This window comes from Vulpes lagopus, chromosome 9, assembly GCF_018345385.1.
Source record: "Vulpes lagopus strain Blue_001 chromosome 9, ASM1834538v1, whole genome shotgun sequence".
NCBI lineage: Eukaryota > Metazoa > Chordata > Mammalia > Carnivora > Canidae > Vulpes > Vulpes lagopus.
In genome coordinates this window covers 62,710,525-62,735,471 of record NC_054832.1, presented here as the reverse complement: position 1 = coordinate 62,735,471, position 24,947 = coordinate 62,710,525, and the positions used below count along the sequence as shown (strand labels likewise).

At 35.0% G+C, this 24,947-nt stretch overlaps 1 protein-coding gene across 2 annotated transcripts in view; it reads left to right on the top strand.

The window, feature by feature from the left end:
• The window catches only part of PREX2 (phosphatidylinositol-3,4,5-trisphosphate dependent Rac exchange factor 2), a 285,113-nt gene that overhangs the window by 179,364 nt on the left and 80,802 nt on the right, over positions 1-24,947 (top strand). For both annotated transcript variants that reach the window (XM_041768878.1, XM_041768877.1), the window contains 6 exons: positions 660-750; positions 1,392-1,520; positions 8,522-8,563; positions 13,788-14,005; positions 18,498-18,600; positions 24,750-24,893. In XM_041768878.1, the coding sequence (XP_041624812.1) occupies positions 660-750; positions 1,392-1,520; positions 8,522-8,563; positions 13,788-14,005; positions 18,498-18,600; positions 24,750-24,893 (727 nt within the window). The remainder of the gene's footprint in view (positions 1-659; positions 751-1,391; positions 1,521-8,521; positions 8,564-13,787; positions 14,006-18,497; positions 18,601-24,749; positions 24,894-24,947) is intronic.

The following is a 24,947-nucleotide window of genomic DNA, read 5'->3' as shown; positions in this document are numbered from 1 at the left end:
CTTTATGATGTTTCATAGTTTATTCCTATTTTCAAGAAGCACAAGATTCTCTTGGTGCTTGTGTTGGTATTTTGCATTAAAAAAAATTTATATCCATAACCAAAATTCACAGTGTAGAAGTTTTTACCACTTTGAAAAGGATTATGGGGAATTTTAGTTTTTTTTAAGAACTCTATAGGGACGCCTGGGTGGCTCAGCGAGTGGGCACCTGCCTTTGGCCCAAGTCCTGATCCTGGGATGCGGGATCAAGTTCTATATCTGGCTCCTGCGAGGAGCCTGCTTCTCCCTCTGCCTATGTCTCTCTCTTTCTCTCTCTCTTCTATCTCTCTCTCTCTCTTTCTCTCTCTGTCTCTCATGAATAAATAAATAGATCTTTTTTTTAAAAAAAAAAGAACTCTATAAATCTTCTTTTGTAAAGTGATATATAAAGTATATTTATATTTTATATTAATATATGGTAGGATAGTAAGAAATATTGCAAGTGTTACCAGTGAGTTTATTCCAATATTTTAATTAAAGATGAGTTTTGAGAGCATCGTGAGTTTGCAAAAATAATTGCGGCATTAAGACAAAAATATTTTACAAGATTTATTCTTGGAAATGTATATTATATATTATGAGAAGTATGTAACTTTCAGAAATCTCTGCTATTACGATAGGTGGATTCAATTACCAATCTCCTAAAAGGGCAAGCTGTTGTAAGAGCCTTTGAGCAAACCAAGTACCTCACTCCAGGTCAAGGATTACAAGGTAAAGATTAAAAAAGTTACTACTAGAAGCAATTGGGAAGCAAAAGTGGGAAATAACATAGTAATGAAGCAAAAGCTTAGTGTAAGTAGAAAATGGCTGTTCGTGTTTTGTGATTCCCTTTGTATTCTGTTTTGATAATTTTTGAATATATATCAAAAGTCAGTATAGGATCATATAGATTTATTTGCAAGTTTAAAATGTGCAATCCCTATAGAGGCTAGAATGAATATAAATGAGTTAATTGAAGAGATATAAGTGTTGCATTGCTTTTGCTGAAACCAGCATAATGACTACTTGTTTGTAGCCTATTGTAGGGGAAATGGTTTTGGGAATGTGTGTGTGTAAATAGAACAGCCAAACAGAATGAGATCTAGAGCTGACACTTTCTAACATCTAATTTCAGACATTGAAAATAGAGTTTTTATAAATTTGCTTCTTTGTTTAGACATTTATAAGAAAATAATACTAAGGTTAGACTTTTTTTTTTAGATTTTACCAATTTTCTCCTATAATATAACTAGAGAAAATACCACCATGCTAATAACCCAGAACAACAAGGATGAAAGAGGATTCTGAAGCTCAGAGGTTTGTTACCTGGTAAATGATTGAGACTTACCAGAAATTTTTCTGTGTTTATTTAGAATTTCAGCAGGAAATGGAACTAAAGCTGAGTTGTCCCAAAAGGTTAAGGCTTCACATCAAGCAAGACCCTTGGAATCTTCCCAGCAGTGTCCGGAATCTTGCTCAGAACATCAGAAAATTTGTTGAAGGTCAGAACAAAAATCAAAGAGCATTACATAACTTTAGCAATAATCATTTAAAACCAAAAGTTCAGTAATGCCCTGATTACTTTTTTGTAGTGTTTCATGTTATGAGGAAAAGAATGGGAAAGGATAAGAGAAGGAGGAAGCAAAAGAAAGAGTAAGATTGTAGAGCCTGATGTTCCAAGGATCTAAATGATGTAGACTGATCTATATTGACTATAAAGACTAAATGTAGACTAATCTCCATGGTTTAAATCATGGGGAATATTCTCAATGAATAAAATAAAGGCTCATACTTGGGAAGACAAGTAGAATGTGGAGAGAGTTTCATATGTTATAATATGAAACAATATCAGCAAAATTTCTCAAAGATTCACAAAAATCATGAAGCTAAGTTTTATGGGAAGTCTAAAAAATTAATTGTGAGTTTGTGAGAATCAAAATAATAGGGTAGGTTACATTATTGGTTTTTAAATTTCTTTTTCATGCCTAAGTTTATTGTTATTAACTAGCTGACATTGTTTACTCAACATCCTATAATGGATACAACCTAGGATAGGGGATATAATGCTTCAGGACAACTCTAGTGTGTCTGATTACATGTTTTTTAGGGTCAGAGTATTAAGTAGAAAATTCTGAGAGTTTCCAGAACAATTATGGGGAAGAAGTTGAAATGAGAAATTTGTTTACTTTTTAAAAAATGCCTAATTCAGTGATTTTATTTCCAACAGTAGACCAGTGGTTGGCAATGTCTAGAGATATTTTTTTGGTTGTCACAATTGTGGGTGTGCTACTGGGATCTAGTGTGTAGAGGCCAGGGATGCTGCTAGACATTTTGGAATCTACAGGACAGTCCCTCACAACAAAGAATTATTTGGCCCAAAATGTCCATAGAGATGAGGTTGAGAAACCTCTACAATAAATAAGTATACACCTGAGTTTGAATTTCTATTCCTCAGTTGTTCGTATGTCAGTTGGATGTGATAAGTAGTGCTCAGAAGAATAGCAGCATACCCCTAGTCACTGCCATCTTTTTAGGGTAAATTAGAGTTGTGTACTTTGTTGACAAAAAACAGCTCTTAAATCTGATAAGAGTCTGAGCCTATGACATAACTCCTTTGGGCCTCAGTTTCTTCATTTACCAAATGACAGAGATGTGTATATGTTCTGTGATTACTAAGTCTTCTGCCTATAAATATACTCTAGTATAACAGCTTAGATACTCATGAGAGATTAGTAGAGGAAGAGTTTGTACTCCAAATAAATCATGGCAATTCTATTGTGTGATGAAATGTTTTGTTTTTGATAGCTGGATCTTGGCTACATTTTATTTTATAGCTAAATATAATGGTTACCTGTGACACATTATAATATCATATTTAGTGAAAAGTCTGAATTTCATACCTCCCAAACTAATGAGTAAAAATGATAAATACATTTTTTAAAAATTGCTTCAAAGATTTTAAACATATATTTTACTGAATAAAAGGTTTTTGTTTTTTTACTTTTTGCAGAATAAGTGCAAGTATCATAACACTCCTAGAAATTATAATTCATGAATCTAAATGCACTTGTTCTCTCTACCCCTGAAACTAATAATACACTATGCGTTAACAAACTTGAATTTAAATAAAATCTTTAAACAAATATAAATGCATTTGTTCTCATCATCTTTGAAAGGTTTTTTAGATTATAGTTGTTTTCAGAGTAAATGCAATATCAATTAGGAACAGAGAAATCTTTAAATCTTTTCTTGTTTGGTTTTTTTTGAGGAGTTTTATCTTTAAGATATTAACCTTTTCTAATGTGGATAAAAAGCTTAATTTTTAATTATATTCATTTTTAAAATCTTACTTTCATCTTAATAACTTTTATACCCTCAATACTTCATATCACAATAAGCAGCTGTAGGAATGGTAACTATTTACATATATTGATGGATGTATGTTGTGAGTATGGATATCACTCTTGGTCATGGGAGCCCAACAGCTGGTTGAACATGATTGGGTGTGCTGAGAGTCTTCTGGTGAATAGTGTGGGGAGGGCTCTTTGCAGAATTTAGGTTACATCCCTGGTTGCCAGTTTTAGTGAGATGCAGTTATTCTTTGGATAAGTGCTATGATCATCACTATGCGAGGCAAATCTTTAAAAAATGATTAACCACTAGTTCAGTCCAATGGACTATCAAAGAAGAGGTCAAGGTGCCACTTCCTGGTAATCTGTGTGGTCTCATCCTATTATACAGGATGGAAGCAGCAACATCAAGATCCTTGCAATCAACTGCTTGTTATATGGAGGTACTCTGAAGTAACCTCACCAATTCATCATGAATTTATTCTGTTCAACTTAAAGTAATTTTCATTCTATTTCCCAGTTGTCTTTATATAGGTGATTGTTTAATGAAGGGTTAGGTCTTGACTAGAAGCTCAACATAATGTTGCCTTCCAGAACTTTGTGGCTTAGATATGTAACTGAGATAACCCCATTCTGATGTTCCTGTAGGGGAGGGAAAAAGTAATGTTTTTTCCTTCTACCTTTCTAGATTCTTTGCCTACGGACCTATAATTTGTCAGACAAGAGACAAATTAAAATAAATAAATGTATTTAATATGTTTTGCATGATATGAGAGCCTTTGTAAGGAAATGAAGACCAGAAGAAATGTTAAACCTGGATGCTTTTATATCAGGTTTGATAAAGAGTAGAAAGTTTTGGAAAAATGTAGGACAGAAGTGTATGCACTAAGGGTAGTTAACTGGGAAATTTGGCAAGGCCTGTTCCTCTCAGTGTTCTTCTGTCTTTGGAGATAAGAACACTTCTTTTCTCTGGGATTGGGAAGGCACTTCTCACAAGAGGGTTTTATGACCAGATTCAGCGGAGTAAGGGGAGGTCAGAGAGTTTTCCATACACCTGCTTTTTATGAAACTCCTTTCAGCTTAAAATTTTCAGTGTGCCAAATTGCCATGTTTGGGGGTAACATGTTCTGAAACTCCTCATTCATTCATCTCTGATTTCAAAATATCCTATCAAGTATACACAAAATGGTATCAAAATATAATAATTTTAATAATTTTATGATCTTTATATAGGAAGTGCTGTTACAGTATCATTCTGTATCATACAGTATCACACTGTGACATTCATGCATTCATATCATAGCCTGCCAAACAGAGGAGAAGAGAGCAGAAAACAGTGGGATAAATGAAGGATAGATTCATTCTGTCATGTCACTAAGTACTCAGATAAAGCCTAGTTCCTGCTTAATCTTTACGCTAAATTATGGTCTCAAATTATCAGCCAATTGAAGATATTTATACTTGATTAACACACGGTAATACTGTGATTTATAGTAAGAAACATATATTTAGTACTTGTCCCCTTCCCTGTCACAGATTCCCTAAAACTCTTGGAATTTCTTGTGATGAAAACTATAAAGGTGTCTTTCATTATCCCAGTGAGGTTTCCTTAGAAAACCTCTAAGGAAGGGAGTTGGTTGCCAAGGAAACCAACCATGTGATTAGAGGGTCCCACCCCCAACTTCAGGGAAGGGAGAGGGGGCTAGAGGTTGAGTTCAGTCACCAGTGACCAATGATTTAATTAATCATGCCTACGTAATGAAGCCTCCATAAGATCTCAAAGGGATGGAGTTCAGAAAGCTTCTGGGTTGATTCTAGAAGAGTGGTGCATTTGGAGAACATGGAAGTCCCCCACCAATTCCCCATACCTTACCCATTGCATCTCTTCCATCTGGCTCCTGAGCTATATCCTTTTACAATAAACTGGTAATTTAGTAGGTAAACTGTTTCTCTGAATTCTGTCAGCCACTCTAGAAAGTTAATAAAACTCAACAGAGAGTCATTGAAACCTCCGATCTGTAGCCAATTAGTCAGAAACATAGGTGACAACCTGAACTTGCAGCTGGCGCCTGAATTGGGTGGCGGCAGTTTTATGGGACTAAGCTCTTACCCTGTGAGATCTGATGCTATCTTCAGGTAGATAATGCCAGAATTGAGTTGAATTTTAGGATACTAGATAGTGTTGGGTGATTGCTTAGTGGTGTGGGGATAAAAAACACACATTGGAATTGGTGACAGAATTGATCCACCATCACCTTAAATTCAAATGTTTATTGGTAAACACGTTTTCAATTCTTGCTCCCTACAGAAATTGTACTCTTCTCAAAATTTCCATTATTTCAGCGACTTACTTCCCCCCCCGCCCAAATATACCAAAGAGCTTCTTCTTTTTTAAATCAAAAGTCTCCAATTTCCCCCCTTGTTTTTCTTACCTCAGTCTTTGGAATAGAGTTCTTGCTAATCCTCCCATCTGTATCTTTTTCTGATTTATATAGTATGATATATTATATTCATCTTCTTAAAATACTGTGTTCATAATTTTAGTACCCTGCCCCAGAACCTTATAGTGATTTTTGTTAGATAAATCTAAACTCATCGATCAGATGTTGGATGGCATTTTTCAGTGAGGTTTCTAATTTTATCTCAATCTCAGTCTCTAAATGATCTAGTAAAATCTTTTCTATGCTAGATTGTTGAATATTTGGTATTCACTCTTTACTATATTCTCATGTTAGCACTCTTTACCATTTTTAGGATATGTACTTACCCTTTTGACAATATAACTTTAAAAAATGTTTTAAAACATTTTCAAGACTCACTTAGAATTCTATACCAACTTTTTAGGTGGATTCAGATTACAATAATAACAGTGCTTTATAGATAAATAGCATGGTAAATAATTTTCCAAGGCTTTTAATATATATCCCCATTTATTTGTCCTATACAGGCCCATAAAATAGATAAGATAGGTGTTATCGTCACTGGTGAATGAGCACCTTGAAACTCAAAGTACAGTTGACCATTGAACAGCATGAGAGTTAGGGGCACAGACTTCCTACCCATTCAAAAATCTTCATGTAGTCCTCGACTCCCCCCCCAAACATCACTACTGATAGCTTACTGCCGACCAGGGCCCTGTTGATAATATAAATCATCAGATAATATTTTGTATGTTATATGTGTCATATACTATATTCTAGAGAAAAAGAAATGTTAAGAAAATCATGAAGAAAAGGAAATAAATTACAGTGCTATACTGATTTTATTGAAAAAATTCCACGTATGAGTGGACCCATGTGATTCAAACTTGTGTTGTTTAAGGATCAATAGTAGTGTAACCATTTTCTGAAAACCACAAAGCTACTATGGGGGACCCCACTATCCACGGTTTTGCTTTCTTTTACTCTTAGTCAACCAAAGTCTAGAAGCAGATGACCCTCTTTCTGACTTATCAGCAGCAGGTCAGTAGTAGTCTAACTCTACGTCATGATACCTCCTCCGTCATTCACCTCACTGAATCTCATCACGTAGGCATTGTATCATCTCATATCATCACAAGAAGAAGGATGAGTACAATACAATATGATACTTTGAAAGAGAGAGAGACTACATTCATATAACTTTTAATACAGTATATTATTATAATTATTCTATTTTATTACTATTCTTGTTAATCTCTTACTGTGCCTAATTTGTAGATTAAACTTTGTCATAGATATATATGTACAGGAAAATCCATAGCATGGAGACGCCTGCATGGCTTAGTGGTTGAGCATCTGCCTTTGGCTCAGGTCATGATCCCAGTGTCCTGAGATCTAACCCTGCATCAGGCTACCCATAGCCTGCTTCTCCCTCTGCCTATGTCTCTGCGTCTCTCTGTGTGTCTCTCATGAATAAATAAATAAAATCTTTTAAAAAATTAGAAAATCCATAGTATATTTAGGGTTTGGTACTGTCCATGGTTTCAGGCATCCATGGAGGGGTCTTGGAATGTCCCACATGGATAATGGAGGACTACTGCAACAGATGGGTCCTGTGACTCTTGTACTTTTCCGCCTCTGAAATTCTCTTGTTCTTGTGTTCTCACTTGTAAAATGTAATGTCCTCTCAAGTATCTCCTATATTTCTTATCAGGTAATTTTGTCACTCTGACTCTATTGTGAGCCTGTCTGGAATAGGATGTAACCTAACCTTTTTTATTTCCCATAATCTTGGGCACATAAAGGAGCTCTGTGTGTTTTTATATTTACTTATTGCAAGTAAACTATTTACCAGTTAGAAGTAAAGCAATGAGTATGAAATTAATACACATTTATCAAACATTTGTGATTGCCCTTGTTTGGAGATGGGTTGGGAAGAAGAATATTTGGAAATATGTAGTATTGTTCCGCCTTTTATGGCCGTTCTTAACATATAAATAGGAAAGGAAGTCAAGAGAGAGAGAGAGAGAGAGAGATTATGTATATATAACATACAGTGTGTACGTTATATATACACACTATATAATCAAGAATTATAATCTGTATATTACATATAATCTATAATTCTAATATATAATGCATAATATACATATAATTATACATAAAGATTATAAAATGCATATAATCTTTAAAAGTTTAATTAACGGGATCCCTGGGTGGCGCAGCGGTTTAGCGCCTGCCTTTGGCCCAGGGCGCGATCCTGGAGACTCGGGATCGAATCCCACGTCGGGCTCCCGGTGCATGGAGCCTGCTTCTCCCTCTGCCTCTCTCTCTCTCTCTCTCTCTCTCTGTCTGTGACTATCATAAAAAAAATAAGTTTAATTAAGAAAAAATGCTGCTTGAGAGCTTATTGATCAAGACCATAATAGCTATAGGAGTTTAGAGAACACCATGCAAACTACAGCAGTTAAGGATGACTTAACAAAGGTAGCAAGATTTGAATGTGTTTCACAGGCTAGTTTAGTTCAGAACTATATGAAATTTTAGCATCTTGAGCAATAGATAGAATTTATATCGGGGGTAGGAAGAATAGCATGTCAAGTAAATGAGATTTTTATTATCTAATATAGTAAGAATGTGCTGATTTTTACTATACAGTTAAAATGTGGTGCTAGTGGCAAAAAAAAAAAAAAAGACTGAACAACTAACTGTTAATGTTTTCTTTTTCTGCAGAGGTAAAGTGTAGGATACTCCTGGCTCTTCTTGAATATTCAGGTAATATTTTTCATTATTTTTACTATCTGAAATTATTGTGGCCCATGACCTTAGAAGTCTCATGATACCAAGGCAATTCCTTCAACAAATTAGGTGGAAATATAATCCCTACTTTCTCTAAAGCCTTGCAAAGATTAAAAAAAAAATACTTAGTAAAAATACAAAAACTGTTCATCTTCCATTATAGGTACAAACATGGAAACATATATGTTTATACAGAATATAATTAAAAAGGAGAAAGGGAGGAGATTTTGGTAAAGTTAATTGTGCAAATGGGATTTATTGTGAAACTATGTCTAACTTTTGTTTGTGAACAAGGATGTAGGTGGGCTCAGATTCAAGGGATGGAGAAGCAGAACATACTTTGGAAGGAGGGGTCTTTTACAATCTATCACATCTAGAAAATTTAAATTATAAGTGAATGAATGAGTCGAGTTAACCAGAGGGTGTTTTTGGTTTTTGGCCAGTTTTTGCTTGAATTAAACAAATAGTTGTCTTACTTTTGGACTGAGTAATAATAATAATAAAAATATCTGACTTTTTTTAGTTTTACTAATAAGCACACAGTAGAGAGGCCTTGTATAGATTTCCTTGGGTCCTCATAATCACTCTATGGGAACATTATTACTTTTACACAGGTTTAAAGATGAAGAAATTAACGTTCAGATCGATTAATAATAATAACTAGTAAATGGTATCCATTCAACATGTATTTTTGAGCATTTGGAAAATTAGATGCTTAATTGAGTGAATGAATAGTAGGTGGCAGATGAAATTCAAACTTAGTTATGCCAATTCCAGAAGCAGTCCTAGAATGCATTGCTTTATTCGTTAATGTTCAAATAGTATATTTTTGTAGATCCTTATTTTGATTTCAACTTTATTTTTCTATTCCTGTCATGAGTCTTTTTTTTCCTACTTTATTTACTCACTCTTTTTTCTCTCATCTATAGGATGGTACCAGAATGTAGCCAAATTACTCCACATAGTTGGCTGCAGAATTATGCTCTCCACTTGAAAATGGGGCATTGTGTCTGCTAAATGTTATTTTTAACTCACTTTTATTCCTATCCTTTTCTCTGTCTAATCTCTCTTTCATTTCTTTGTTGTTATTTTTTATTATTATTTCTTTTCCCTACAGTCTCAGAATACTGACTGGGATTACTTGTGTATCCAGAAACTATCTCATTCTTTTTAGACCAGCTATGGAATTTGAGCTTTTTAAACCATGGAGAGTAAATGAAGTGTTACTATTTTAAAATATGTTTGTAGAAGGTGGGTTTGAGTAGGTGCTTAAATACTGGAGTGAAACAGAAGCCTTTGATAAATAAAACATCCATTTCTTTTGAGTGTATTCCTACTACCAGAGAATTCTTACTCTGTAAAAACAATAAACAAACTGTTACCAAAAAAACAGCCCTCCCTGCCTTTCTTCTTTTGCTAGAAGCTGGAGGCAGCCGTTGTATATCCTGCCATAGTTCTTATTGATAAAAATGAGGAATGAGAATAGTTTTGGGGAAGGATGGACACTTGTGAATTTTGAACAGCTGCATAATTAAAAGAATTGTCAGTTTTTCTTAGGAGTTTGCTTATTTTGGTGTCTGTATTCATCATATGGTTCCTTCCCCATTTAGCAATAGAACTGAGTCCCACTCTGTGCCAGACACCTTCCTAGTTGCTGAAGAAAAGAAAAATTATGGGTGCCTTGATGGCTCAGAGAGTTGAGCATCTGCCTTTAGCTCAGGTCATGATCCCAGGGTCCTGGGCTCAAGTCTATCATCCGAATCTCTGCTCAGTAGGGAGTCTGCTTCTCCCTCTGCCCTTTCCAGCTGCTCATGATCTCTTCTCTCTCTCTCTCTCTCTCTCTCTCACTCTCTCTCTCTCTCTCTCAAATAAATAAAATCTTTTTTTAAAATTTTTTTTAAAGAATCACAATAGCAATATTGTACAATTTTACTTTACTAAGTGCTTTATCTTTATCTCATTTATCTTTATTGCAGGTCTTGGTAGAAATACCCCATAATATATGTAGGAATCTGATACCTAGGATTATATGGCTTAAAATGAGTAGAATGGGTAGATGAAAGCAGATGATATATCTCTAGGTCGATGAGCATCATTCACATTATATGCCACTTCCTCTGTCCTTGATGTGCTGATGGTCTCCTGGGGAACCCAGACATTAAACAAACTCTCACAATGCTGAGTAATTAGTCATCTAGTAGAGGGACACTCCCAGGCCCATGGTGGCAGATCAAGAAGTGCATGATACCTACTGAAGGAAAGAGAAAATTTCACAAGGGGAGATTTTATTTTAGGAGTTCAGTAGGTTCCAGAAGTTCAAGGAATTGACTCTTAAGGATGATTTAAAGTTTGCTGGTGGAGAGGGTGGGAATGTGCCCGCAGCCAGAGGTCCCATGGACAAAGTTGTGAGCTCTAAGAACATTTATAAGGGCATTTAACATTTGAGGAACCTGACCAGTTGTGTGTGGCTCAAAGAGGAGAGGTCTGTACAGCCAGGGTTCTGGCTACTTTCAGATACATTGTTTTCTTATCTTATAACAAGCCTGGGAAGATTATTGCTGGTGTATGGGATGAATGAAGGGAAACAATGCATTTATAAACTGTCAGCATGACTTGAGGATAGATCAAAAGGAGTCCTTTCTGCCACTCTGAGTTTTTTACCTTTATTATACACTGGGAGGTGATAATGTGTCAAAGTTACTTGAAAAACTCAATATGATGTGCATATTAAAGTCTATGCAAACAAGTCATTTACTCTGTTGGAGTAGGAAAGCACAACTAAAAACCACCTCATGAAGTAGTAAGAAGTTATAAAGTGCTTTTCATTTGAAAATATGTTGGTTTGAAATTTAAATGGCAGTGTGTTCCAGGGCATCTTGCATATCAAATTCTGCTACTCTACTGTAAGCATAGACATGACCGAGGCTTCACCTTGGATATCTTTATACCCTCAGTAATTGGTGCTATGTTTAATTCTTGTGGTATATTCAATGTGAAAAGTTAAAAAATTTAATGAAGAAATACAACGTTTATATGATCAGCTCTGACTTGATAGTGAAGTTGAATGAAAATTTTCTTTGGCTTAAAATGCATATAGATAAAGTAATAGAATGTGGAATAAACATTTAAGTATTCTTTTCTAAGGGTAAAAAAAAAAAGAGAAGAAATGTGGGCATTACTTCTCAAAAGCAATTTGAAGATAATTATTTCTACTAGTGGCAAAGTTACCAACCCTCATGATCTCTTCTAAGTTTTCAGTGGAACTGGATTTTTCCTCCTCTGGACTTAGCTTTCCATTCCTGATACAAGACATTTCTTTCCAATTCAGTTTTGATTATGAAATTATTCTCAGGTTATAGGTGGGAGTATTTCTGCCCAAACTACTGAAGTATTTTTTTAAATTTCCCCAGATTTTCTGCTTTATTATAGAACAACAGAAAACAAAGCAAAACTGTGCAAGAAAGATATAGAGCTATTTTATTTAGTTTCTATCTTGAATCTCAACACTGTAGCTACACATTTGGGCTAACAAGCTGTCTGAATTATCCTTTTAAGTCATACTAAATCCAGGCATTTCAAGCTAATTTCAAACTAAACCCATCTCATTTCAGAGAATGAGCTCGTACATTTTCATTTCACTTAATTTGTTAGTTGCTCTACTCATTCATTATTTTCATTTACTAATGCAGTGAATAGTTGTTGAATGTCTACACTTTGTTAGAAACTGTGCACAACAAAATAGGTGCTTTGCCTTTTTCTTAATTAAGAATTGGACAAAGTTTTTTCCCACTTTAGCTATTTTACAGTTACCTATAAAACACTCTTTGCCATCTATTTGAATGAGGCACATGGTATATAATTACTTAAAGGGAATGTCTACCACATGTTATTGATTAAATTAATAAGTTGAATCCTATGGGATTGCCATATTCAACCATTTTGACCTAGGAAAGGAACAAGTTTGTATAGATCAACATAATAAATGAAGATTTTCATTATAAAATTAAATATTTTAAATATTTAATCCTTTTTCTAATAAAATTGCCAAGAGTAGCTTTTACTAACAGGGAAATTAAGTAACACACAGAAATTATATTGTGTGTTCAGATGCCTTTGATGGTTATTAAAATCATATGTTCATTGTTCTTGGTAAGCAACCTAAAAATTATGCCTTTTTATCAATAAAGCAAGAACTCATGGCAACCTTTATGTCCGTTTTACACACTAATATTGACAGTACTTCTTCACTTCAGAGAATTCTGAGCCCTTGAAATATCCAATACACTTTTGAGACTGAGTATTTTTGCTTTTATTGTTCATCTGGTACAAGTGACTTTTCAATGTACAGAATGTATGGCTTGACATGTATGTAGTTCATGGAGTTTGTATATATTCAAAAATGCAAAGGGGTGAATCTCTGTGATCATGTTCTCAGAGGCAAGCTTCTTTCCACTTGAAAACAAAACAAAACAAACAAACAAAAAAACTGTGGCCCAAGAGTGGCCATTCACAGGGTAAACAGACCTTCAAGGTGAGTCCATCAAAACTCCACCAATTGCAGAATAAGAATCCTGATGAAATCAGTTTATGTTAATACTGTAAATGCATTACTTATTTCAAAGAAATGTAAGAATTTATAAACTGGATTTGTTTATAACACATGTAGTCTAATAGGTAAATCCAAGAATCCAAATTTACTTACTGTTACCATCAGACATCAATACTCTTTCCCAATGTGCATTTCACCTTAATATTTAAGTAAGTTTATTAGATAATTTTTAAAAATTTAATATTAAAAATGTATTTCATTGACAACACAAACTGAAAAATTGGACTTTGAGTTTCCTTTAGGAGGTATCATGCAACAAACACAAATTCCATCAAAAAAGAAGTCAATAACTAAAGCCTTATTTTTCCCCCTGGGGTTTTATAAAACAATTTAATGATTGCAAAATAAAGTCACAATACCAATTAAGATAAACTATCTTAATTTTTTTTTACATTTTTTGGTGTTTAATGTTTTCTAAAAAGCATATTTGCTAAGGTATCTGTGCTCATTAGAAGAGCTCAAATTCACATTTTTCACATGGGTTGAGTTTAGTGAAAGGATGAAACAATGGCAAACATAGATGCTTAATGAATTGCTGTTATTTACATGTGACATTTTTCAAAACTGTCTTTATGTTCTCCTGGGTTACAGACAGTGAGACACAGCTCCGAAGAGACATGGTTTTCTGCCAGAGTCTTGTGGCCACAGTCTGTGCCTTCTCCGAGCAGCTCATGGCAGCCTTAAACCAGATGTTTGACAACAGCAAAGACAATGAGATGGACACGGGGGAAGCCAGCAGAAGATGGCTGGACCAGATAGCGAATGCAGGTGTTCTTTTCCACTTTCAATCACTCCTGTCACCAAACTTGGTAAGGAATCACAGTACCTCCCACTGTGTGTGTCAACAGTACCATATGTTGTAACATATTCCCAAATAAGAAGTGGTTATTCGAAAAAAAAAAAAAAAAGAAGTGGTTATTCGTTGTGGGTCAGTAGTCAGTCAGATACTTTAAAAGAACGTATTTTTCCATGGACAAATATGGTTTTAGTAAGTATGTAGAAGGTATTCCTTCTTTCCTGATTTTTATTTATTCTCCGGGTGCTAAAAGCTGAGAAAGCCTCCCATCTGTTCCTAATTCCTGTGTCCCTAAGCACTGACTGAAAAAGATCATCAGAGGGGAAAGGGGTTTCTGCTGTGGTTCCTTATTTCCAGTCAGGAAGAAACAGCCTGCCGTGAAACCCAGGCTCCCACACAGGTTTATATTCGGGAGCATGCCCGATAGACAGGATCTGACAACTTGTGTGCCATACTGTCTGACAGTCTGTTTAAAACTTGGGTATGTTCAGTGAATTTATTTCCTTTCTTTGTGTGCATGTTTGTCCTGTTAATTCTGAGAATATTCCATATTTATGCATCAGTTTCCCACAGTCCTTACAAGGAAAGCACCTCAAGATATTTGATAAATAAAAGTGGCTTATTACATATCCATTCTGTGGTTCTGATAGTTGTCGTGATGTTTAAAGGCAAACATGTTCACTTATACATAAACTTGAAGTACTCATTAAATAGAATTGTGATTTTAAACCCGAAATGCTGTGTCACCTGTTAAAGTATACATAGAATATGTGACTACCAAGTAACAGGTTGAGTTTTTAAACAAATGTAAGTGACTTTATATATCAAAATAGTTTTGCAATGGTAATGAAGATAGGGAGGCAATTGCAGTACTGCACGGTCATAAAAGGTTCTGGAATGATAAGGTAAGGAATTCCACCTCAGTGTACTTCAGAGAAACAGAATTAGATGCTTTTGAATCTAACATCCTATCCTTACATAAGATAGGAAGTCCACTTTCTAACACATGGTAGCATTAAGTGCCTATTGAATGAGTGAATGAATGAGGCTTCATTCCTCTTTTACTCCTACTTTAAAACTGCCATTGTTGAATCAAGTGCTGGTACTTCTACTTTGTTTGCGATGCCAAGGAATGGCAGAAAGTATTTGTAATTTATATATCTGATAAGCAACTTCTATCCGGACTCTAGAAAGAATTCTTAAAACTTAAACTATAAAAAGAAAGCTCAATTAGAAAGCACAAAAAGGATTTGAATAGGTATTTCTCCAAAAAAGATGTAAAATGACCAAAAAGCGCATGGAAAGATAATCAACATCATTAGCCATTGGGGAAATGCAACTCAACACTACAGTGAGGTACTATAATACTTGGGATGTGGATAGGTATAATCCAAAAGATAATTGCAAGTGTTGAGAAGGAGAAATTGTAACCTTCATAATTGCTGGTGGGAAGGTAAAAATAAAAAATTGCCATTTTTTTATTACAAGAATTTTTAAATTAAGAGTAGTTGACTAAATTAAAAAAAAAAAAAGGATCCCTGGGTGGTGCAGGCGGTTTAGCGCCTGCCTTTGGCCCAGGGCGCGATCCTGGAGACCCGGGATCGAATCCCATGTTGGGCTCCCGGTGCATGGAGCCTGCTTCTCCCTTTGCCTGTATCTCTGCCTCTCTCTCTCTCTCTGTGTACAGCATAGTGATTTAACTTCTCTATATGTTCTGCTGTGCTCACCACAAGTGTAGCTATCATTTGTCAACCATACAACACCATTACTATGTCATTGACTATATTCCCTATGCTGTCATTTTTATTTATTTATTTTTTCCTTAGGCTGTTCCTTTTATTCTCATGATTTATTCATTCTGCAACTGGAAGCCCACATCATTCACTCCACTTTATCCATTTTGCCCATCCCACCACCTCCTTCCTTTTAGCAACCATCAGTTTGTTCTGGTATTTATAGTCTGATTCTTCGTTTTGTTTGTTTATTCGTTTTGTTCTTTAGATTCCACACATGAGTAAAATCATGTGGTATTTGTTTTTCTCAGCCTGACTTATTTCACTTAGCATTAAACTCTCTAAATTCATCCATGTTATCACAGACAGCAAGCTCTCATCTTTTTTATGACTGAGTAATATTCCAGTGTGTATGTGTGTGTGCACATGCATGAATGTGTGTGTGCTTGTGTGCGTGCATATGTGTATTATATACATCCCATCTTCTTTATCCATTTGTCTAGTGATGGATGCTGACATCAGTGCAGCCATTTTGGAAAACAGTTTGGCACTTCTTCAAAATGTTAAACACAGAATTCCTATATTACCCAGAAATTCTACTCCTATGTAATATCCAAGAGAAATGAAAACTTATATTTGCATAAAATCTTGTACACAAATATTCTTAGCAAGACTATTCATAATAGCTTAAAAGTAGTAACAGCCCAAATGTCCCTGAAGTGCTAAGTGGATCAATGAGTTGTGGTACAGCCATACAATAGAATATTATTCAGCCATAATAGGAGAATGGAAAACTGACACATGCTACACCATGGACAGACCTTGAAAAATTATACTGAGTGAAGTAAGACAGTTGCAAAAGACTATGGATTACCTGGGTCCATTATTATGATATATATGAAATAGGCAAATTTCAGAGACTAAAAATAGACCAATGGTTGCCTGGGGCTAAGGACTGGGGAAAGGGGTGTGGGGGAATGGGTGCTAATGGGTATGGAGTTTCTTTATGGGGCGGTGCAAGTATTTCTAAAATTAGATTATGGTTGTAGTTGTGCAACTCTGTGAATATACTAAAAACCCCAAGCTATACACTTTAAATGGTGAATTTTGTAGTATGTGAATTATATCTCAAGAAACTTTTTTTCTTACTCTTTTGAAACCTTTAACTTCGTTTAAAGAATTGATTTAAAAAAATCCAAAGGTTGCTTTACAGAAAAGTCAAAGAAACCCGTATTTTTTCTGCCTCTGTAATAAGCATATAAAAGCCTCCTGGGAATGTGGAAGTTTTGTGGGAGGTGGAGATGCTGGCAGTGTGTGTGTGTGTGTCCCTGAGCTCTGAGCACAGTCCATAGTCACTTGGTATCACTTTAGCCATGTCTGCTGAAGCATCATAGCTTGCACCATATCAGTCAGAGGCTCACCTGTTTGGAATATTTCTTCCTTGTGTGTATTCTTCTTAATTGGGAAAAATGCTGATTCTTCAGTCCTGGCCTTCCAATTCCAGGTTCATGGCATACTCTTGTTGCTTCAAAGGACTTTAAAAAAATAGCAGTTTACTAAATATTTATCCAGTACTTACTATGTACCATGCACTACGTTAAGTACCAAACCGAGGTTCAAAGGTGATGATTCTCTTAACTTTTTGGTTTCCATGCTAAATATCTTTGGGATCTGGGGTTGCTTTGGTGATTCTTTTTCACATAGTGGGCATTCTTTACTATCTCTTTCACCCTCTATTCATGCTGCCAAAAAATATGGCTATAAGCTTACAGCAATTTTCAAAAATATATATAAAACAGGGAGCCTTGGAGGCTCAGTTGGTTAAGACCAACTCTTGGTCTCAGCTTAGGTCTTGATCTCAGGGTCATGAGTTCAAGCCCTTTGTTGGATTCCATGCTGGGGTTGGAGTCTACTTTTTTTAAAAAAAAAAAGTGTATAAAGCAGTTAAAACCATTATTTAAAAGGGTCATTGATATTCTTAAGGAAACAGTTGTTACATTTAAAAGATAAGCTTGTGTAAGATAAAGCTAATTATTCTTTCATCATGCACAAAACTGCTGCTAGGGAGGCCAAAATGTAGTACTAGAAAGATAGTATTGCTGAGACATGGGCTGAACTTGTTACCACCTTCCCTGCCTCAGCTGTAAAATAATATGCCATTAGAATGAAAGGAGTGATTAAAACAGATCAGATTGCATAGTCACAGGATTCTAGATTAAGGCACTATAAAGGCAAGTAAGATAAAAATGATTCTTATCCCTAAGATCTTTGGAAGGAAAATCATTGCGTACATGCAAATTGCTTTTATCACAGCTATAAAAGGGTGAAAATTGAATAATGCATAGGTTACCTTATTGTAAAACAGGATGGCAACTATGTACTGTAGCTTTTCAATAAAACAATATTCTTGCCTTCTAGCTGTTACGTTTTTAAGATTATAGAAGTTTAGAGGCACATAGCATGCTTATTGTCTACATACTTATTTGTAAGTGTTAGAAATCTATATGGTTTGAATCTAGCTACCAAATAGACTCAAGAGTTGTGTAGAGCCATTTAGATGATCTAAAAGGAAAATATTAAACCACAAAAGAGACTTGTAACTTTGAGGGATTTGTTAATTTCATTTTCCACATTAAATTCTTAGGTAAGCATTGATAATTTGGTTTTCATGTAAATAAAACACAAGTGAAGCTACTTAAGATCTGGAGATGTGATGTTATGTTCTATCCTATACAATCTTATCATATCATGTATTATTTTCTTTCCTTTTAGACAGATGAACAAGCCATGCTAGAAGACACACTGGTTGCACTATTTGATTTGGAAAAGGTTTCTTTCTACTTTAAGCCATCAGAAGAGGAGCCATTGGTTGCAAGTAAGTAGTTAAAAATGTTTCCTAGGTGTTTCATAGAATTCTTTTGGCATCAAACAACAACATATACCATAACTTTGATACTAATATATTTAATATACAGTTCAAATTGTTTTATATAAAATGTTTTATTTAGGGTAAATAATAACCAACTGTGGAAGTGACAGAAAATATATATAATTTAAATCTCCAGATAATTCTAAACTTTTATTTTTATCTATCAGTTTGGCCTCTAAAACTTTTCTTCAGTGTGTGCATCAAATTCTTTGCTAGTCAAGATTTTCCTTTCTATTACTGTGATAAAATATACATACCATAAAGTTTACTATTTAACCAGTTTTCAAAGTACTGGCATTAAGTACCTTTACAATGTTGTATGACTATTTCTACCACCCATCTCCAGAACTTTTTCACCTATGGAACAGAAGCTCCATACTCATTACACAATAACTCCCCATTCTTCTTAGGGCCAAGAAGAAAGAGAAGAAACCTAAATTATGTCACATTGTGTAAAATTTAGATCTATACCGACTGAGAAAGACATAATTATTTGATTTGGCAATAATGGGTAAAATTTATAATTCAGAGGGTGTAAACATATATTCTACATTTTTCATAGCTTAACAGGGAAAATTAACAATCATTACATCTGAGTGTCAAATTTTAATGTGTATAAATATATTGTCTGTCTTGATTCATTTATTCATCCCATACAGTTTCCAAGATGGCAAAACCTTTCCCGTGTTGTTTGCTTTTGTATCTCCAGCACCCAAGAGAGTGCTTGGAACAAAAAAGGCAATATTGTTTTTCAAGGAAATGAATGAACAAATATCAATTAAGTGTATACAGTCAGCAGGCAAAATGGTTTTATGGTTATAAAAATAGAGGGAAAAACAAACTTGGTGTGAAGAATAAAGGAGAGACTTTCAGCAGAACATAGTTGTACCTAATGTTGCAAAGAAGTTACTTTATGAATTGAATTGAAGGACTGAAAAGTATCCCTTCAATTTCCCAGTTTGCCATCATGAAGCCTAACAAAGGGAATGTTTTAGAAGCATACATTCAGAGAAATAGCAATATCCAGGTTTTAACCTTTATACATTGCTGCAAGTTATCATTATTTATCTACCATTTCAACATTGTTAAGAATAGGTTTAAAATGTATCTATCAACCCAAGAAATCTTGAGCAGTTTGTTATTTTTCTGTCTCTTGTTTTTTTTCTAAGTTGTGAAGGTCCTATGTAGTACATAAGGTAGACAATGTGAGCTTCTTCAGGGCTGGGAAAGGTTCTCATTTATTTTCATATTTCTAATGTGTACTATGATAAATAGGGACCCAATAAATATTCATTCAATGCATGATCTGATTTAAGAATGATAAACATTCATTCATTCATTAAAAATGCCTTAAATGCCTACTTATGGCCAAGTGCAATTCTAGGTGTTGAATACAGTAGAGTACTAAGCAAATATATCCCTCTTGGAACCGATATTCAAATGGGGAGAGATAAATAATACACAACATAAATAATTTGAACATAAACTAGAAGACAATAATATGAATGTCTGAAGGGAAGTAGAAGAGAACAATGGATAACAATGGGGCAGGTGAGAAGTTGCAAATATTTAACAAGCTAGGAAAGCCTTACCAACAAGGAGAGCAAAGACCTGAAGGGGTGGAGAGGTATTTGGAAGAGGGATTTCCCAGGTTCTGAGGTGGGAACAGCTGTGGCATTTTCTCAGGATAGCAAGGAAGCCTGGGTGGTTAGAGCAGCATGAGCGAGGAAAAAGAGCAGGGGATGGGAACAGAGAGGAGGCCAGACCATTGAAAGAACTCCTGTCTAGTTAAGCCATGAAGCAGAGGAATGACATGATCTGACTAATTTTTTTTTTTAAGATTTTATTTATTTGTTCATGAGAGACACAGAGAGAGGCAGAGACACAAGCAGAGGGATAAGCAGGCTTCACGCAGGGAGCCTGACGTGGGACTCAATCCCGGGTCTCCAGGATCACACCCTGGGCTGAAGGCTGCAGTAAATCGCTGAGCCACCTGGGCTGCCCTGATCTGACTTGTATATTGAAGGCTGACTCTGACTGCTGGGTTGAATAGAGGATTGCTGGAGATAAGGACAGAAATAGAGCGACCAGTTACGAAGCTACTACAGTGACCAAGGTTGAAAGATGATGGTGATGGTGACTTGACCTTGTGGGTAGCTGTGGGGATGGTAACAGTTGACTCTGTATGTATTAAATTATGAAGCTAGACAGAACAGAATTTTATTAAAATTTCATCTTCACTGATAAATGATAAAGAATGAGAACATGAATACAATGTTAAGGACTTGGATTATATTCAAGAGAGAACTTGGTAAAGGGGATTAATTCATAAGGATAATATTATTTGAACAGATTGTATGGTCTTCTGTGGGCATGTATAAAGTAGAATACATTTTAATTTAATTTAATAATGTAGGCATAATTTTGCTAGAGGCAGCAAAACTCTGTTTTCACAACATAACCTGCTTTTTCTTTTAAATTTTGCTTGAGAACCCATAAGCTCACAGGAGTACTGTTTTCCGTAGTTCAAATATGACATTACTGGTGAATGGTCTGTTGAACAAGCAGGCAAGGGACCTGGGTTATAAGCTCTATAAAATATTTACTTATTGCATAGCTACCATGAGAGGTTTAACTTCAGCACATTGAAAAATAGAATAAATATTAAAGATTAAATAATTAAGACCATATAAGTAATATTAGTATGTACATGTATGTGTATCTGTGACAAACATAAAAATTCATATATATTTTTTAAGTGTTTCCCCGAAGCATACCCTCAACTTCTGAGAAAACAGATCCCTAATGAAAGGTCACTTCTGTGTACATTACTAGATATTCCAAACAAGTTCCTAACAGCGATGACAGGAATGTAGTTATCCTTTTAAGTTGATTCAGGAAAGAAGAGAATTTTTCAATACCCAAATGTCATCACATCTTATTTAAATGGTGTAAGGAAACTAGAGCTTTATTATTAATTGCATATGATTTGGTCTTTCTGTAAGCAGAGGAGTCAGATGCAAATTAATTTGCATCACTATAGCAAAGACTAGTTTGGCTGCGTGTGTCTTTGAGGGAAGGACCCAGTACAGACGGGAGGAAGCATGAAGCTGTAAAGAGAACACTGGCTTTGAAGATAAGCAACTTGAATTCCAACCCTGCACCCCTCTCATCTGCAAACAGGAGAATGCTAGCTTTCCTGACTCACGGGGCTTACAGAAGATAATGTATTTGAAAGTCTCTGGCATTATATGCGGCTCATAGTAGTATGCAGTAAATACTTGAATCCATCCTCCTCACTTTATTACTCTATTCTTTTTAAAAAGCTGTATTTAGCATTTCTCATAGTCATATTTTTTGCATTAAAGAATAATGAGATTCTGAAGAAATATGGCATGCCAAGCACGTAGAACTCAAATGTCTTGATTGAAGACATTTTATTTTCCTTGAAAAAATAATTATTAAGTATATACACCATATCAAATTGCTGAACTAAGTTCTGGAGATACAGGAGTGACTAAATAAAATAAGGACCCTGTTGGTATGCAGCTTAGAAACTAGTGAGAGATACAAAGGGATAGATGGGGAATGTCCCCAGTATAGTACAGGGGAAGTATGAGATCCTTCCTATGCCATATTATGTAATTAGTGAAGGAGGAATAAGTGAGCTAAATGATTAGGCTGTATAAAGCAATATATTTTATAGAAAATCTTCATGTTTTTGGAGAAGAATGATAGCAGATCTGCCCCCCCCTCCCCCCCCCCCACACACACCTTTTATGGTGATACAGGTAATTTTACTATAGTGATTAGGAAAATGGATATTTTTGAGCTTCCACTCTTTCATTGCACCTGGAACTGTGGATGCCATAGTGAATAGGACAGACATGTCCCAATCATGATGGAGCTCATGGCCTATTTGGAAGAAAACAAAGAAAGAATCAACAGCAAAGGTGGTTAGGGCCATGATAAATCCAGTGCAGGAAATAAGCAATATATGAAGAGTGAGGGTAAAGTGGCTTTTTAAGGAGTCAACAGGGAAGGGCTCTTAGCAGAAATAGCTTTTAAGCTGAAATCCAAAGGACCAGCAAGACCCAACCCTGCAGAGGGTCAAGGAAGAGCAATTCAGGCAAAGGGAACTAACAACTTCTTAGAGACTTATTTCCAAACTCATTCAGTGATGGAGGACCATGTTTACAGGGATGGGATGCTGCTGCTGAAATTCCTCTTGAGAATCAATCCCTCTATAGGGTGGAACCAGAAACCTTTTCCTCATGCAATAATATTTTTGATGCCTTTACTCATTACATATTCCTAATCATCAGGTTTGTTTTTCATAGTAGATAAATTTTCACAAATAAGAGGCAGCAATCTTCAGCTCCACATTATTATTTTATAGGCACTTTTATAGGCATAGCAGTTACTTTGAGAGAAAGTCTTCATTCTGTCACTCTCAGTTTTAACTTCGTTGTAAATTTAATATACTTGATAATTTTCGGTCATTCTCCGCTTCTTAGTTCCTGATCTAGCATCTTTATTTGTTGTTATTCCTATAATATGGAACTCCTACTGCTGTGTTATTTTCCTTTCAAAACCATCATCCATTTGATAACAGAGATTGGCCACATTGGTGCCAAAGAATAAAGGAATGGAATTCTAAAAATTGAAATATAAATGAAATTCATTGCATGAAAAAGAGAACTAGAAGATCCGAATTCTTAGTATATACACATCGGTATTTTCTTTAGTGTTCATGCATCCTCTTTCTTTATTATACAGCCAGGGGAAAACAGGATTTTCCCAATCATTAAAATCCAGTTAATTTCTAAGTCTTCAACAGAGAAATAATGCTCTTTTTCCTAAACCAAAAAATCCTTTATACCTCCCTTAAAAATGTAGAAACAAAAATAAAATAGGCGATTATATGACATAAAAGAAACTTGTAGATGTTAATACAATATCTCTGCTATTGATACACAAAATTAGATTCACTTAATTAAAAACCTGGAATCTCCATTCATTAATAGTATTTAACCTTGAACTCTGCCTTTACATATAATTTTATTCAAGAAGCAGGTTAGAGGGGCACCTCGGTGGCTCAGTAGTTGAGCATCTGCCTTTGGCTCAGGTCATGATCCCGGGATTCTGGAATCAAGTCCCACATGGGATTTCCCTGCATGGAGCCTGCTCCTTTCTTTGCCTATGTCTCTGTCTCTCTCTGTGTGTGTCTCTGATGAATAAATAAATAAAATCTTTAAAAAAAAAAGAAACAGGTTAGAACTAACAGATATTAAGTCAAGAAAATGTATTAAATGTCTATAATATTTTTGCCTTAATTTTTAACTGCTTAAGATGACTATTCCAGCTTTTTAAGAAGATTTTACAATCTTTCTTAATGAATTGGAAATTATTTGTCATGGATAAGTTGCAAAATGAAAAGGATTTATGATTGCACTGTGAAATACTCCTACAGCTTTGTAGATTTTCAAGTTTTTTGTTTTTTTTTTAGAGTTGGGGGTTTTGTTTTTTTTATTTTTGAGTAATTAAATTTAGGGTCTTTGAGAAAATGAAAAGAATTTGGATGGACAATTTCTAATGACTATAGTGCATCAAAAGAGGTAATATGGTTTTGATCTGGTGCTCAGGGAATGGAACTTGCAAAACCCATGCTAATTTTGATAATGGTTGCTATGTACCCAATTTCTTGTATACTGCCTAGGAATTGTACCCCAAGGACTCATTTTGAGTAAAATATGAATGAGGCAGATGCCCTGGGAGATTCTGATTCCAAACCATGTGTAACTAAACTTCTCATTTAGTTAAGTGAGACATCTGGTGTGTCAAAGTGTAACAAAGTTTCCTATTGTAGAATTTTATATACAGTACAGTAATAAATCTGTTGCTTTAGCTAATGAGAATCTGATTTAATGCTCTTTCACTGAATAGCAAGTTTGCCTAACCTGAACTTAACATACAAGGGTACTTTTAATATATTAGTTTCTAGTGGATTATCAAGATTTTTTAAAAAGTTAAGAAATATACTCTATAACATATCCTGATTTGGGGAAGTAATATAACATTAAATGTCATTTTAGATGTTCCTCTTACTTATCAAGCGGAGGGAAGCCGGCAGGCTCTGAAAGTTTACTTCTACATTGATAGTTATCACTTTGAACAACTGCCTCAACGTTTGAAAAATGGAGGAGGGTTTAAAATTCATCCTGTTCTTTTTGCACAAGGTAAACTGCTTTCCTTTTTATGTCTTTATCGATTTTTTAAAATACATGTAATTG